The sequence below is a fragment of the Anolis carolinensis genome, unplaced genomic scaffold (assembly GCF_035594765.1).
Source record: "Anolis carolinensis isolate JA03-04 unplaced genomic scaffold, rAnoCar3.1.pri scaffold_7, whole genome shotgun sequence".
Lineage (NCBI taxonomy): Eukaryota > Metazoa > Chordata > Lepidosauria > Squamata > Dactyloidae > Anolis > Anolis carolinensis.
Window position 1 is genome coordinate 27,684,295 of NW_026943818.1, and position 17,699 is coordinate 27,701,993.

Genomic DNA, 17,699 nt, shown 5'->3' on the forward strand with positions numbered 1-17,699 from the left:
CATTACCCTTTTATATATATAGAAGACTAGCTATGTCTGGCCATGCGTTGCTGTGGCTAGGACTTTATTTTTCTTTTCTTTTTGTTGTATGAACATAAAGGCGTAGGTTGTGCTGTCAATTTTTGAGGTTGTGAGGTGTTTAGTTTAGTTGTTTTGTCCGGTGCCGTGATTCCATTACCCTTTTATATATATAGATTTTATTATGTTTTAACTATTTTAACTGTTTGATTATTTTATTGTATTATGATATACTGGTAGCGATCCTGCCAGTTGTGTAAGCTGCCCTGAGTCTCCTCGGGGAGAAGGGCGGTGTAGAAATATCGGAAATAAATAAATAATAATAGGCCTGGCCCAAAAGGATTATCCGTAGCTGGATTTGCAACTGAATGGGCATTGGTGCTGGAATCGCCAATCCCCATGGGTCCTCTCACACTAGAATCCTGGGATTTGCAGTGTGGGGGGCAATAGAGCTCTTGGGGTGAGAATCCTCAAATGCGGCTCCTTAAAACTCCCAAATCCCACATCTCTACAGGAGGGCCGGGCTGTGGCGCAGCTGGCTAGTAACCAGCTGCAATAAATCACTACTGACCAAGAGGTCATGAGTTCGAAGCCCGGGTCGGGTTAAGCCCCCGACCATTAAATAGCCCAGCTTGCTGTTGACCTATGCAGCCCCGAAAGACAGTTGCATCTGTCAAGTAGGGAAATTTAGGTACGCTTTATGCGGGAGGCTAATTTAACTAATTTACAACATCATAAAACTGCCAGCAAAACACGAGGAAAGGAATGAGGAAGTACAGCCACTAGTGGATGGTGAAGCAACAGCTCCCCCTGTGGCCGGAATCGTGAAGCTGGAAAAAAATGTTAAATGACTCTGTGTCTGTCTATATATGTTGTTTGTCTGTTGGCATTGAATGTTTGCCATATATGTGTTCATTGTAATCCGCTCTGAGTCCCCTTCGGGGTGAGAAGGGCGGAATATAAATACTGTAAATAATAATAAATAATGTTATCACGGTGGTTAAAACGAACCTGAAGTGGTATAGCTGTGTAGTGGGAAAGGGCCGCTATTTTGATCCCGTTTCGTGAGCTAACTACCCAGTGCGTGTGACGTACACCACGAAGTCTTCACAATGGTATAAACAACATCAGAAAGAAATCAGTGATTGAAGTGCTATTAAAACACAACATGACCCCTGTATCTGCGGAACAGGCTTCTGTGTGGTGGAGACTCCTGGCCATTTGTTGGGGGTGCTTTGGTTGTGCTTTTGGGTTAGACAGGATGACCCTTGAGGGTCTCTTCCAACTCTCTGATTTATCTGCATCCTCTCGGCATTTCCTAGGTCCTCTGCCATGACTATATAGCAGGGATCCCCAAACTAAGATGCGGCCCTCCAAGGTCATTGACCTGGCCCCTGTCCTAAACTTTAGACTTAGAGTTGACCTAAGTCTACCTGGTCTTTGGAGGTCTCTTTGCTTATCTATGGTCTTATGAGATCGTCTAGATGGTCTTTGAAGGTCTCTTTGCTTAGCTACGGCTTTATGAAACCATCTAGATGGCCTTTTGGGGACCCCTTTCCTTACCTATGGTCTTATGAAACCATTTAGATGGTCTTTGAGGGTCACTTTCCTTATCTATGGTGTTCTGATGGCCTGATGAGATCATCTAGATGGCCTTTGAGGGTCCCTTTCCTTACCGATGGTCTGAGACCATCTAGATGGTCTTTGGAGGTCTCTTTGCTTAGCTATGGCCTTATGAGACTGTCTAGATGGCCATTGAGGGTCCCTTTCCTTACCTATGGTCTTATGAAACCATTTAGATGGTCTTTGAGGGTCCCTTTCCTTATCTATGGTGTTCTGATGGCCTGATGAGATCATCTAGATGGCCTTTGAGAGTCCCTTTCCTTACCAATGGTCTGAGACCATCTAGATGGTCTTTGGAGGTCTCTTTGCTTATCTATGGTCTTATGAGATCGTCAAGATCAGGGGTCCCCAAACTAAGGCCCATGGGCCGGACGCGGCCCTCCAAGGTCATTTACCTGTCCTAAACTTTAGACTTAGAGTTGACCTATGTCTACCTGGTCTTTGGAGGTCTCTTTGCTTATCTATGGTCTTATGTGATCGTCTAGATGGTCTTTGAAGGTCTCTTTGCTTAGCTACGGCCTTATGAGACCATCTAGATGGCTTTTGGAGGTCACTTTCCTTACCTATGGTTTTATGAGATTGTCTAGATGGCCTTTTGGGGACCCCTTTCCTTACCTATGGTCATATGAAACCATCTAGATGGTCTTTGAGGGTCACTTTCCTTATGTATGGTGTTCTGTTGGCCTGATGAGATCATCTAGATGGCCTTTGAGGGTCCCTTTCCTTACCGATGGTCTTATGAGACCATCTAGATGGTCTTTGGAGGTCTCTTTGCTTATCTATGGTCTTATGAGACCATCTAGATGGTCTTTGGAGGTCACTTTCCTTATCTATGGTGTTCTGATGGCCTGATGAGATCATCTAGATGGCCTTTGAGGGTCCCTTTCCTTACCGATGGTCTTATGAGACCATCTAGATGGTCTTTGGAGGTCACTTTCCTTACCTATGATCCTATGAGACTGTCTAGATGGCCTTTGAGGGTCCCTTTCCTTACCGATGGTCTTATGAGACCATCTAGATGGTCTTTGGAGGTCACTTTCCTTACCTATGATCCTATGAGACTGTCTAGATGGCCTTTGAGGGTCCCTTTCCTTACCTATGGTTTTATGAGATTATCTAGATGGTCTTTGAGGTCCCTTTCCTTATCTATGGTCTTCTGAAGGCCTGATGAGATCATCTAGATGGCCTTTGAGGGTCCCTTTCCTTACCGATGGTCTAATGAGACCATCTTGATCAGGGGTCCCCAAACTTTTTAAACAGGGGGCCGGTTCACAATCCCTCAGACCGCTGGAGGGCTGGATTATAGTTGTCCACCAAGCAATAATAATAATAATAATAATAATAAAAGAGGATTGGAAGACATCCCTTGGTCCATTTAGCCCAACCCCCTTCTGCCTTTGTGCACCAAAAGCACAAGCAAAGCACCCATGACAGATGACCACCCAGCCTCAATGTTAATAATAATAATAATAATAATAATAATAATAATAATAATAAAAAGAGGGTTGGAAGACTCCTTGGGCCATTTAGTCCAACCCCCTTCTGCCTTTGTGTGGTGGGGGCCAGATAAATGGCTTCGATGGGCCGCATGTGGCCCGCGGGCCGTAGTTTGGGGACCCCTGATCTAGATGGTCTTTGGAGGTCTCTTTGCTTACCTATGGTCTTATGAGATCGTCAAGATCAGGGGTCCCCAAACTAAGGCCCATGGGCCAGATGCGGATCTCCAAGGTCATTGACCTGGCCCCTGTCCTAAACTTTAGACTTAGGGTTGACCTAAGTCTGTAATGACTTGAAGGCACACAAAAACAATCTTATTATTATTATTATTATTATTATTATTATTATTATTATTGTTATTATTACTATTTCATCATCGACCAGCCCCCCAACAGCCTGAGGGACTGTGAATCGTCCCTCCACTTAAAAAGTTTGAGGACCCCTGCTATATAGTATTCTGGGGCTAGAAGTCCTTCAAATCAATAGGGTTCGGTACTAGTCGCTCTTTCGCATATTTGTACGAAATCTGGGGATCGAAACCCTACAGACATGGAGCTCGTTGTGTGTGTGTTTTGGTGGAGTGATCTTCCCTTTCCCCTTTACCTGGCTGAAGGTGAGCTCCTCCTGGACAAAGACGACAGCAGCCTGAGCGGGTGGCTGGTTCAGTGGGTCTTTGAGTTTCACCGGCACTTGGACCATGGATCCCGGCTGCTGGACCATCTGCGCGGCCGGGTTCTCCACCGGCTCGGCGGTGTGGATGGTGTAGATGAACTGGGGCGACTGGGGCAGGGAGCAGGCGATGGCGTGGTCGGTCTCCACCACGAAGGAGGTGATGTCGGAGCCCACGGGGGTCAGGGGCTCCAGGTGGCTGGCCTGGCCCGAGGAGGAGGAGGCGGAGGAGGCGGAGGAAGAGGCCTCGCTCCCGGCCCCGGCAGCGCTCACCAGCAAGGGCTGCCCACGGCATGGCGGCACGGACGGACCCTGGCCGTCCACGGGCTCCACTTTGACCATCTCCAGCTTCGGGGAGGAGTGCATCTCGTCCACGATTTGGAAGACGGCCTCCAGGTTGACCTCGGTCTTCTTGGCTTCATCCGAGGCGTTGCAGGACCAGTTGGAAGGCAGGAACTCCACGGGGTATGAAGACTGCAAGGAAGGATTCTGGAGGCGCAACGAGAAGGGAAATGCGTTATCTCACCAGATTGGGCCCCAGCACAGACCCCAGCCGAGAACTCACCTGAAAATAGCTACAGTGTGTGTAGGTCGAAGGCGTCGGGCTTCCACAACCGCTCAGCGGGTCCATGTGGGTCGATGGAGAGCAACACTGCAATACAGCTGGAAGGGGACAAAAAAGAAGCCCTTGAGAATCAGTGCTGACCCACTGAAGAGCTGAAATCAGTTCCACTCACAGACCATATTTTGACTTTTTAAATTCCGGATCTTGGTCCACTCACCCGCTGGGTAGTAAGCCTGGGAGTACGGCACAGAGGTGGCGAATCCGGTGTACTTCTGGGCGGCGGAGGCGGCGGCGGCCATGGCCTGGGTCCCTTGCTGGATGTGGACGGAGGTGGCGCTGGGCTGCAGGGTGTAGGTGACCTCGGTGGGGAAGCGCTGGAGGACGGAGAAGGGGACCGCCTTGTCCGGGAAGGCCGAGGCGTCCACCTGCCCCGGGAGCATCCCCAGGGAGCCCGGCCACGTCCGCGGAGGGAGCGGGGTCCGGTCGGTGCCTTTCAGCGAGAAGCCGTTGGGGCTGTGAGGCGAGGGCGAGAGGTAGGAGTACGGAGAGAGGCTGTCTCGGCGGAAGGAGCGGTGGAACTGGCCCAGGGTCAGCGGCACTGCGGGGAGCGAGAAGACGGGCACCGTCAGTCACAGGACATTACACAGGAGCCTTCATATCTAGGAGACTCCCAGGTTGGCAAATGCCTGAACGAGCCACGTTTATTGTCAAGTCACCCGCAACATAACTAGCATTGGTTGGGTTCTTGGAGCCAGGAAAGTTCGGACCAACAAATCCTCCGAACCCTCTTATCTGTAGGAACGTTTCGGAAGTAATTTGGATGCTCTTGTAAGAACAATGTGAAGAAGTAGTTATAATCTATATATATAAAAGAGTGATGGAATCCTGGCGACTGCCAAAACAACAAAACTAAACACCCCCCAACCTCCAAAATTGACAACACAACCCATCATCCACGCCTCTAGGTTCATACAACAAAAAGAAAAGAAAAATAAAGTCCTAATTAGAGGAAGATGAATAATTGTTTTTATCCAATTGCTGCCAGTTAGAAGGCTAAGCTCCGCCCACTTGGTCTCAAGCAACCCACTCAGCCCAGGGGACAGGCACAGTTAGGCCTCACTTAGGCCTCTTCCACAGATTATCTTATTTGAACTGGATTAGATGGCAGTGTAGACTCAAGGCCCTTCCACACAGCTATATAACCTTATATTATCTGCTTTAACTGGATTATCTGGACTCCACACCTTGACCCTTTACCTTAACTACCACAAATTCCTCAATACGTTATTTCCCATACCACCATACTTCGCCACAGCAACGCGTGGCCGGGCACAGCTAGTAATAACAATAATAATAATAATCTTACCCGCCTCTCCTCGTGACGCGAGGCAGGCTATGGCCTAATTAAACATTATAAAAATTCTGTAAATATATTAAAATGTATTTCTATAAAGAAGGAATTTAGACACCACTCCCTGTTACGTCAGGGATGGGGAACGGCACCTTTGGGTGCGTCTACACCAGTGGTTCGCAACCTGTGATCCGTGGACCGCAAGGACTAAAATACGGTTTGCGGTGTTACTACACCGTTGCAACGAGAGCGACTGCTCTCGCGAAACCCTCTTACAATGCCGAGGCTTATTACATATGGTTTTCTGTGTGCGACTAGTGGTGTGCATTCGTGTAGAATTGCTGTTCATTTTGTGTCAAGGCACGAATGACTGTGTGGCTTTCGTTTTCGTGTCACCCCTAGTTTCCTACGATAACATCGTCCTTCGATTCGTGCAGACGAATGGTTGAAGCAAAATGACAGCATGAAGGAAACGAAGGAAAAATTTTCGTGCACATCTCTAATGGCGACGACTGGATGGCATATGTTGTGTGTCAGAAACTAGAGCTGACGTGGTCTATCCAATGCAATTTTCTGTGGCATATGTTGTGTGTCAGAAACTAGAGCTGATGTGTTCTATCCAATGCAAATTTCTGTGGCATATGTTGTGTCAGAAACTAGAGCTGATGAGTTCTATCCAATGCAAATTTCTGTGGCATATGTTGTGTGTCAGAAACTAGAGCTGACGTGGTCTATCCAATGCAAATTTCTGTGGCATATGTTGTGTCAGAAACTAGAGCTGATGAGTTCTATCCAATGCAAATTTCTGTGGCATATGTTGTGTCAGAAACTAGAGCTGATGCGGTCTATCCAATGCAAATTTCTGTGGCATATGTTGTGTCAGAAACTAGAGCTGATGAGTTCTATCCAATGCAAATTTCTGTGGCATATGTTGTGTGTCAGAAACTAGAGCTGACGTGGTCTATCCAATGCAAATTTCTGTGGCATATGTTGTGTCAGAAACTAGAGCTGATGAGTTCTATCCAATGCAAATTTCTGTGGCATATGTTGTGTCAGAAACTAGAGCTGATGAGTTCTATCCAATGCAAATTTCTGTGGCATATGTTGTGTCAGAAACTAGAGCTGATGCGGTCTATCCAATGCAAATTTCTGTGGCATATGTTGTGTCAGAAACTAGAGCTGATGAGTTCTATCCAATGCAAATTTCTGTGGCATATGTTGTGTGTCAGAAACTAGAGCTGACGTGGTCTATCCAATGCAAATTTCTGTGGCATATGTTGTGTCAGAAACTAGAGCTGATGAGTTCTATCCAATGCAAATTTCTGTGGCATATGTTGTGTCAGAAACTAGAGCTGATGTGTTCTATCCAATGCAAATTTCTGTGGCATATGTTGTGTCAGAAACTAGAGCTGATGCGGTCTATCCAATGCAATTTTCTGTGGCATATGTTGTGTCAGAAACTAGACCTGATGTGGTCTATCCAATGCAATTTTCTGTGGCATATGTTGTGTCAGAAACTAGACCTGATGTGGTCTATCCAATGCAATTTTCTGTGGCATATGTTGTGTCAGAAACTAGACCTGATGTGGTCTATCCAATGCAATTTTCTGTGGCATATGTTGTGTCAGAAACTAGAGCTGATGCGGTCTATCCAATGCAATTTTCTGTGGCATATGTTGTGTGTCAGAAACTAGAGCTGATGTGGTCTATCCAATGAAATTTTCTGTGGCATATGTTGTGTGTCAGAAACTAGAGCTGATGTGGTCTATCCAATGAAATTTTCTGTGGCATATGTTGTGTCAGAAACTAGAGCTGATGCGGTCTATCCAATGCAATTTTCTGTAGCATATGTTGTGTGTCAGAAACTAGAGCTGATGCGATCTATCCAATGCAATTTTCTGTGGCATATGTTGTGTGTCAGAAACTAGAGCTGATGCGGTCTATCCAATGCAATTTTCTGTAGCATATGTTGTGTCAGAAACTAGAGCTGATGCGGTCTATCCAATGCAATTTTCTGTGGCATATGTTGTGTGTCAGAAACTAGAGCTGATGTGGTCTATCCAATGCACTTTTCTGTGGCATGTGTTGTGTGTCAGAAACTAGAGCTGATGTGGTCTATCCAATGCACTTTTCTGTGGCATGTGTTGTGTGTCAGAAACTAGAGCTGATGCGGTCTATCCAATGCACTTTTCTGTGGCATATGTTGTGTGTCAGAAACTAGAGCTGATGTGGTCTATCCAATGCACTTTTCTGTGGCATGTGTTGTGTGTCAGAAACTAGAGCTGATGTGGTCTATCCAATGCAATTTTCTGAATTAGCACCTCAAACATGTGCAAACGTCCAATGGAAATACCAGATACCAGGGGAAAAAAGTGCAATACTTTGGCATGAAGTGTGTCAAAGAAGTCTTGCAACCTGAAAATCTAGAACTGGAACAGGAGGAGAAGAAAGCCTGTGGGATTCTGAGAAACACAAGAACGGGATGACAGTTTTTCACATCCTCAGTCAGAACTAGTTGTAATTTGAGTGGTTCTTAGTAAGCCCCTTGCTACAGGCTGAAAGAGGTACATTTATATATCCCAAATTTTGACATCGCGTCACCCAGACACCGAGGTAAGACAAGGCTAAAGGGCATACAGTTTGAGTCACCTTGAGTCGCTAAATTGGGAGAAAGGTGCGGTTTAAAATAAGTAAATATTCCCGTCTCAAATAATTTAAGTTCGGAAAGAAACGAGAAAAGGTTGGCAGAAATGGGGGGAATTAAAGTTCTCGTCGTTCTTGCTGCGAGAATTGAATACTCAATCCAGTTTTTGGTTTATTTGTTCCAGATTTTATCAATTTTGACAAACGGCGAGCCGTTTAAACAATGGCAGAAGGACACATTTGCAAGGGAAGACGTCAATGGTAAGATACAAAACTTTGGATTTACAATGCAATGGATTGCGTTTACCTGGCTTTAAATTGTATTTGATAGCATCTAATGCAGTGGTTGTCCCCGAAAACTACAATATGGTCTACTGGATGGCATATGCTCAGTATCGGAAACCAGAGCTGATGTGGTCTATCTGATATGATTTTCTGAATTAGCTGATGTGGTCTATCCAATGCGATTTTCTGAATCAGCTGATGTGGTCTATCCAATGCGATTTTCTTAATTGGCTGATGTGGTCTATCTGATACGATTTTCTGAATCAGCTGATGTGGTCTATCCAATGCGATTTTCTGAATCAGCTGATGTGGTCTATCCAATGCAATTTTCTGAATCAGCTGATGTGGTCTATCCAATGCAATTTTCTGAAGTGGCTGATGTGGTCTATCCAATGCGATTTTCTGAATCAGCTGATGTGGTCTCTCCAATGCGATTTTCTGAACCAGCTGATGTGGTCTATCCAATGCAATTTTCTGAATCAGCTGATGGGGTCTATCCAATGTGATTTTCTGAATCAGCGGATGTGGTCTATCCAATGCGATTTTCTGAATCAGCTGATGTGGTCTATCCAATGCGATTTTCTGAACCGGCTGACGTGGTCTATCCAATGCAATTTTCTGAATCAGCTGACGTGGTCTATCCAATGCAATTTTCTGAATCAGCTGATGTGGTCTATCCAATGCAATTTTCTGAATCAGCTGATGTGGTCCATCCAATGCAATTTTCTGAATTGCCTGATGTGGTCTATCCAGTGCAATTTTCTGAATTGGCTGATGTGGTCTATCCAATGTGATTTTCTGAATCAGCTGATGTGGTCTATCCAATGCGATTTTCTGAATTGGCTGATGTGGTCTATCCAATGCGATTTTCTGAATTGGCTGATGTGGTCTATCCAATGTGATTTTCTGAATCAGCTGATGTGGTCTATCCAATGCAATTTTCTGAATTGCCTGATGTGATCTATCCAATGCGATTTTCTGAACCAGCTGATGTGGTCTATCCAGTGCAATTTTCTGAATCAGTATTAAACAGCTACAGGCAAACTTCGGCCCTCCAGGTATTTTGGACTGCAACTCCCACCATTCCTAACAGCCTACCAGCTGTTAGGAATAGTGGGAGTTGCAGTCCAAAACACCTGGAGGGAGGCCCAAAGTTGGCTCCTGCTTACTATATAATGTCAACATTTTTAAAAACAATTTGGAGAGCTCAGCAGAGGGCGCACTTGAATGGGAATCTTGGATTCCTCCGCCAAAACTACAGCTCCCAGCAACCTAGGAGGAAAATATATATGCCTGGTATTGTTTTGGCCACGCTTCCTCCCGTGGGTTTCCCTCCAAGATCCAAGAGAGTGGCATTTATTCGTTTGGAGTCTGTTGGGAGCTAAGAATAATTTTTTTTTAAAAAAGCATTTGGTTTGAAAAAGGGGAGGTTTGGCCGAGTTCCGGCGCGGCCTCCTTTCCAAACCCATAATTTAATATTTATTTTTAAACCCCACCGCCGGGAAGGGAAGGAAGGGCGAGGATGTGATGTCATGTCTGAAAACCCAAGTATTTTCTTTCTCCCCTTGCCTTTTTTTGAGAGGCCCGAGGGCAAGGAAGAAGCCTTAAGGGATTTTGGAAAGCATTATTATTATTATTTTATTATGACACAGCAAACAAGATAGATATGCTGGATTTCATATCACAAAATCACAAGTTGAACACTTCCCATATTATTATTATTATTATTATTATTATTATTATTATTATTATTATTATTATTATTATACATGTGGAAAGTTTATTAAACTGCCAGCATTTTGTTTTTTGTAAGAGGGATATAATAACTATATTATTATTATTTTATTATGACACTGCAAACAAGATAGATTTGTGCGTTTTCAGTATTTGATGTTTTTGTATGCACAGTAGAGTCTCACTTATCCAACATAAACGGGCCAGCAGAACGTTGGATAAGCGAATATGTTGGATAATAAGGAGGGATTAAGGAAAAGCCTATTAAACATCAAATTAGGTTGTGATTTTACAAATTAAGCATCAAAACATCATGTTTTACAACAAATTTGACAGAAAAAGTAGTTCAATATGCAGTAATGCTATGTAGTAATTACTGTATTTACGAATTTAGTACCAAAATATCATGATGTATTGAAAACATTGACTACAAAAGAGCGTTGGATAATCCAGAACGTTGGATAAGCGAGTGTTGGATAAGTGAGACTCTACTGTATATTCTTTTGCATTTGTAAGCCGCCCTGAGTCCCTGCGGGGAGATAGAGGCGCGGTACAAGAATAAAATTATTATTATTGTTGTTATTATTAGATATGCTGGATTTCACATCACAAAATCACAAGTTGAACACTTCCCAAGTGTCTAGGACTGTGTAATGTATTTTCGGATGATGCGTGCAGATCCCAGTAGGGTTGTTGTTGTTGTTGTTGTTGTTATTATAAAACATGGGGAAACTTTGTTTTTGCGTGAGATATATTATTATTATTATTATTATTATTATTATTAATAATAATAATAATAATATGGCCTCTTCCCATCCTCATTGGGTCCCTATTGTATTATTATTATTATTATTATTATTATTATTATTATTATTTTATGACACAGCAAACAAGATAGATATTATTATTATTATATTGTATGACACACCAAACAAGATAGATATGCTAGATTTCGTATCACAAAATCAGAAGTTGAACACTTCCCAAGTGTCTAGGACTGTGTGATGTATTTTTGGATGATGCGTGCAGATCCCAGTAGGGTTGTTGTTGTTGTTGTTATTATAAAACATGGGGAAACTTTGTTTTTGCATGAGATATATTATTATTATTATTATTATTATTATTATTATTATTATTATTATTATTATTATTATTATTTTATTGTATGACACAGCAAACAAGATAGATATGCTAGATTTCGTATCACAAAATCACAAGTTGAACACTTCCCAAGTGTCTAGGACTGTGTGATGTATTTTTGGATGATGCGTGCAGATCCCAGTAGGGTTGTTGTTGTTGTTGTTGTTATAAAACATGGGGAAACTTTGTTTTTGTGGGAGATATATAATAATAATTATTATTATTTTATTATGACACATTAAACAAGATAGATCTGCTGGATTTCATGTCACAAAATCACAAGTCGAACACTTCCCAAGTTAGGACTGTGTGATGTATTTTCGGATGATGCGTGCAGATTATTATTATCATTATTATTATTATTAAACATGGGGAAAGTTTATTAAGCTTTTAGCCCAAACTTCGTTTTTATTATTATTATTATTATTATTATTACTATTATTATTATTATTATTATTATTATTATTATTTTATTATGACAGCAAACAAGATAGATATGCTGGATTTCATATCACAAAATCACGAGTCGAACACTTCCCAAGTGTCTAGGACTGTGTGATGTATTTTTGGATGATGCTGCAGATCCCAGTAAGGTGGCCTTTTGCAGTTGGCAGATCGTAATTTTGTCAATGTCTATTGTTTCCAAATGCCGGCTGAGATCTTTTGGCACGGCACCCAGTGTGCCCATCACCACCGGGACCACCTGTACTGGTTTCTGCCAGAGACTTTGAAGTTCAATGTTGAGGTCCTGAGAGCGGCTGAGTTTTTCCTGTTGTTTTTCTTCAATGCGACTGTCACCTGGGATGGCGACATCAACGATCCAAACCTTTTTCTTTTCCACAACTGTGATGTCTAGTGTGTTGTGTTCCAGAACTTTGTCAGTCTGGATTCGGAAGTCCCACAGTATCTTTGCGTGCTCATTTTCCAAGACTTTTGCAGGTTTGTGATCCCACCAGTTCTTTGCTGCTGGGAGGTGGTACTTGAGGCATAAGTTCCAATGAATCCTTTGGTCCACATAGTTGTGCCTCTGTTTGTAGTCTATCTGTGCAATTTTCTTACAGCAGCTGAGGAGATGATCAATGGTTTTGTTGGTTTCCTTGCACAGTCTGCATTTTGGGTCATCAGCTGATTTTTCGATCTTGGCCTTAATTGCCTTTGTCCTGATGGCTTGCTCCTGGGCTGCAAGGATCAGGCCTTCTGTCTCCTTTTTTCGGTGTTGTTGTATGTCTTTCGGGCTGTGTGGCCATGTTCCAAAAGTATTCTCTCCTGACGTTTTGCCCACATCTATGGCAGGCATCCTCAGAGGCTGTGTGGCATGGATAAACTAGGAAAGGAAAAAATATATATCTGTGGAGCGTCCACAGGGTGTGGCAAGAGTCCTTTGTCACTGGGAAGCCAGCATTAATGTTTCAGTTAATTATCCTAATTAGCATTGGAAAGGTTTTGTCTCTTGCCTGGGGGGCATCCTTTGCTCAGTCATTAGCGTCCTTGGGTCTCCTCTGCCCTCAGAGTGTTGGTTCCCATCTACTTCAGTGTCCCATTTGTGAGCCAGAGCCAGGTCTTCTCCTTATTAGCTAATAATAATAATAATAATAATAATAATAATAATAATAATATATTATATGACACAGCAAACAAGATAGATATGCTGGATTTCGTATCACAAAATCACAAGTCAAACACTTCCCAAGTGTCTAGGACTGTGTGATGTATTTTCGGATGATGTGTATTATTATTATTATTATTATTATTATTATTATTATTATTATTATTATTGTGTTGTCGAAGGCTGTCATGGCCAGAATCACTGGGTTGTTGTGAGTTTTCTGAGCTGTATGGGCCATGTTTCAGAAGCATTCTCTCCTGACGTTTCGCCCACATCTATGCCTGCCAATTTTGTCAATGTCTGTTGTTCCCAAATGCCGGCTGAGATCTTTTGGGATGGCACCCAGTGTGCCCATCACCACCGGAACCACATGTACTAGTTTCTGCCAATTATTATTATTATTATTATTATTATTATTATTGTTGTTGTTATTATTTTATTATGACACAGCAAACAAGATAGATATCTTGGTGAGCCTTGGGGCGACTCTTGGGTTACTTTTGGATACCATGGCACTCTGCACATGCTCAGGGTGAACCTTGGAGCGACCCCTTTGGGTTCAGTGGCCCTCTGCACGTGCTCAGGGTGAGCCTTGGGGCAACTCTTGGGTTACTTTTGGATACCGTGGCACTCTGCACATGCTCAGGGTGAACCTTGGAGCGACCCCTTTGGGTTCAGTGGCCCTCTGCACATGCTCAGGGTGAGCCTTGGGGCGACTCTTGGGTTACTTTTGGATACCGTGGCACTCTGCACATGCTCAGGGTGAACCTTGGGGAGACTCCTTTGGGTTCAGTGGCCCTCTGCACATGCTCAGGGTGAGCCTTGGGGCGACTCTTGGGTTACTTTTGGATACCGTGGCACTCTGCACATGCTCAGGGTGAACCTTGGGGAGACTCCTTTGGGTTCAGTGGCCCTCTGCACATGCTCAGGGTGAGCCTTGGGGCGACTCTTGGGTTACTTTTGGATACCGTGGCACTCTGCACATGCTCAGGGTGAGCCTTGGGGCGACTCTTGGGTTACTATTGGATACCGTGGCACTCTGCACATGCTCAGGGTGAGCCTTGGGGCGACTCTTGGGTTACTTTTGGATACCGTGGCACTCTGCACATGCTCAGGGTGAACCTTGGAGCGACCCCTTTGGGTTCAGTGGCCCTCTGCACATGCTCAGGGTGAGCCTTGGGGCAACTCTTGGGTTACTTTTGGATACCGTGGCACTCTGCACATGCTCAGGGTGAACCTTGGAGCGACCCCTTTGGGTTCAGTGGCCCTCTGCACATGCTCAGGGTGAGCCTTGGGGCAACTCTTGGGTTACTTTTGGATACCGTGGCACTCTGCACATGCTCAGGGTGAACCTTGGAGCGACCCCTTTGGGTTCAGTGGCCCTCTGCACATGCTCAGGGTGAGCCTTGGGGCAACTCTTGGGTTACTTTTGGATACCGTGGCACTCTGCACATGCTCAGGGTGAACCTTGGAGCGACCCCTTTGGGTTCAGTGGCCCTCTGCACATGCTCAGGGTGAGCCTTGGGGCAACTCTTGGGTTACTTTTGGATACCGTGGCACTCTGCACATGCTCAGGGTGAACCTTGGGGAGACTCCTTTGGGTTCAGTGGCCCTCAGCACATGCTCAGGGTGAGCCTTGGGGCGACTCTTGGGTTACTTTTGGATACCGTGGCACTCTGCACATGCTCAGGGTGAGCCTTGGGGCGACTCTTGGGTTACTATTGGATACCGTGGCACTCTGCACATGCTCAGGGTGAGCCTTGGGGCGACTCTTGGGTTACTTTTGGATACCGTGGCCCTCTGCACATGCTCAGGGTGAACCTTGGAGCGACCCCTTTGGGTTCAGTGGCCCTCTGCACATGCTCAGGGTGAGCCTTGGGGCAACTCTTGGGTTACTTTTGGATACCGTGGCACTCTGCACATGCTCAGGGTGAACCTTGGAGCGACCCCTTTGGGTTCAGTGGCCCTCTGCACATGCTCAGGGTGAGCCTTGGGGCAACTCTTGGGTTACTTTTGGATACCGTGGCACTCTGCACATGCTCAGGGTGAACCTTGGGGAGACTCCTTTGGGTTCAGTGGCACTCTGCACATGCTCAGGGTGAGCCTTGGGGCGACTCTTGGGTTACTTTTGGATACCGTGGCACTCTGCACATGCTCAGGGTGAGCCTTGGGGCGACTCTTGGGTTACTATTGGATACCGTGGCACTCTGCACATGCTCAGGGTGAGCCTTGGGGCGACTCTTGGGTTACTTTTGGATACCGTGGCACTCTGCACATGCTCAGGGTGAACCTTGGAGCGACCCCTTTGGGTTCAGTGGCCCTCTGCACATGCTCAGGGTGAGCCTTGGGGCAACTCTTGGGTTACTTTTGGATACCGTGGCACTCTGCACATGCTCAGGGTGAACCTTGGAGCGACCCCTTTGGGTTCAGTGGCCCTCTGCACATGCTCAGGGTGAGCCTTGGGGCAACTCTTGGGTTACTTTTGGATACCGTGGCACTCTGCACATGCTCAGGGTGAACCTTGGAGCGACCCCTTTGGGTTCAGTGGCCCTCTGCACATGCTCAGGGTGAGCCTTGGGGCAACTCTTGGGTTACTTTTGGATACCGTGGCACTCTGCACATGCTCAGGGTGAACCTTGGGGAGACTCCTTTGGGTTCAGTGGCCCTCTGCACATGCTCAGGGTGAGCCTTGGGGCGACTCTTGGGTTACTTTTGGCTACCGTGGCACTCTGCACATGCTCAGGGTGAACCTTGGAGCGACCCCTTTGGGTTCAGTGGCCCTCTGCACATGCTCAGGGTGAGCCTTGGGGCGACTCTTGGGTTACTTTTGGATACCGTGGCACTCTGCACATGCTCAGGGTGAACCTTGGGGAGACTCCTTTGGGTTCAGTGGCCCTCTGCACATGCTCAGGGTGAGCCTTGGGGCGACTCTTGGGTTACTTTTGGATACCGTGGCCCTCTGCACATGCTCAGGGTGAGCCTTGGGGCGACTCTTGGGTTACTTTTGGATACCATGGCCCTCTGCACATGCTCAGGGTGAGCCTTGGGGCGACTCTTGGGTTACTTTTGGATACCGTGGCACTCTGCACATGCTCAGGGTGAACCTTGGAGCGACCCCTTTGGGTTCAGTGGCCCTCTGCACATGCTCAGGGTGAGCCTTGGGGCGACTCTTGGGTTACTTTTGGATACCGTGGCACTCTGCACATGCTCAGGGTGAACCTTGGGGAGACTCCTTTGGGTTCAGTGGCCCTCTGCACATGCTCAGGGTGAGCCTTGGGGCGACTCTTGGGTTACTTTTGGATACCGTGGCACTCTGCACATGCTCAGGGTGAACCTTGGGGCGACTCTTGGGTTACTTTTGGATACCGTGGCACTCTGCACATGCTCAGGGTGAGCCTTGGGGCGACTCTTGGGTTACTTTTGGATACCGTGGCCCTCTGCACATGCTCAGGGTGAGCCTTGGGGCGACTCTTGGGTTACTTTTGGATACCGTGGCACTCTGCACATGCTCAGGGTGAACCTTGGGGCGACTCTTGGGTTACTTTTGGATACCGTGGCACTCTGCACATGCTCAGGGTGAGCCTTGGGGCGACTCTTGGGTTACTTTTGGATACCGTGGCCCTCTGCACATGCTCAGGGTGAGCCTTGGGGCGACTCTTGGGTTACTTTTGGATACCGTGGCACTCTGCACATGCTCAGGGTGAACCTTGGGGCTTTGGGGGTCAAGTTGCACTCTGCACATGCTCAGGATTGCCCTGTATGTAACCCTTTAGCTGCCTCCTTTTGGGTCATGTCCCCTCCCTGAAGCTATTGACACTCCCTTTGGGTGACTTTTGGGCCTGGTGGCACTCTGTACATGCCCCTGAGCCTTGGGGCGACTCCTTTGGGTTGAATAGCCCTCTGCACATGCTCATGTCCCCTCCCTGAAGCCATTGACACTCCCTTTGGGTGACTTTTGGGCCTGGTGGCACTCTGTACATGCCCCTGAGCCTTGGGGCGACTCCTTTGGGTTGAATAGCCCTCTGCACATGCTCATGTCCCCTCCCTGAAGCCATTGACACTCCCTTTGGGTGACTTTTGGGCCTGGTGGCACTCTGTACATGCCCCTGAGCCTTGGGGCGACTCCTTTGGGTTGAATAGCCCTCTGCACATGCTCATGTCCCCTCCCTGAAGCCATTGACACTCCCTTTGGGTGACTTTTGGGCCTGGTGGCACTCTGTACATGCCCCTGAGCCTTGGGACGACTCCTTTGGGTTGAATAGCCCTCTGCACATGCTCATGTCCCCTCCCTGAAGCCATTGACACTCCCTTTGGGTGACTTTTGGGCCTGGTGGCACTCTGTACATGCCCCTGAGCCTTGGGGCGACTCCTTTGGGTTGAATAGCCCTCTGCACATGCTCATGTCCCCTCCCTGAAGCCATTGACACTCCCTTTGGGTGACTTTTGGGCCTGGTGGCACTCTGTACATGCCCCTGAGCCTTGGGGCGACTCCTTTGGGTTGAATAGCCCTCTGCACATGCTCATGTCCCCTCCCTGAAGCCATTGACACTCCCTTTGGGTGACTTTTG

At 46.3% G+C, this 17,699-nt stretch overlaps 1 protein-coding gene across 1 annotated transcript in view; it reads right to left on the minus strand.

Annotated features, from left to right (window-relative positions):
- hsf5 (heat shock transcription factor 5) overlaps window positions 1-17,699 on the minus strand; it is a 37,896-nt gene that overhangs the window by 5,073 nt on the left and 15,124 nt on the right. The window contains exons 2-4 of the mRNA XM_062960303.1: window positions 4,590-4,970; window positions 4,373-4,470; window positions 3,742-4,296 (exon numbers count right to left, since the gene is read on the minus strand). Coding sequence (XP_062816373.1) covers window positions 3,742-4,296; window positions 4,373-4,470; window positions 4,590-4,970 — 1,034 coding nt within the window. The remainder of the gene's footprint in view (window positions 1-3,741; window positions 4,297-4,372; window positions 4,471-4,589; window positions 4,971-17,699) is intronic.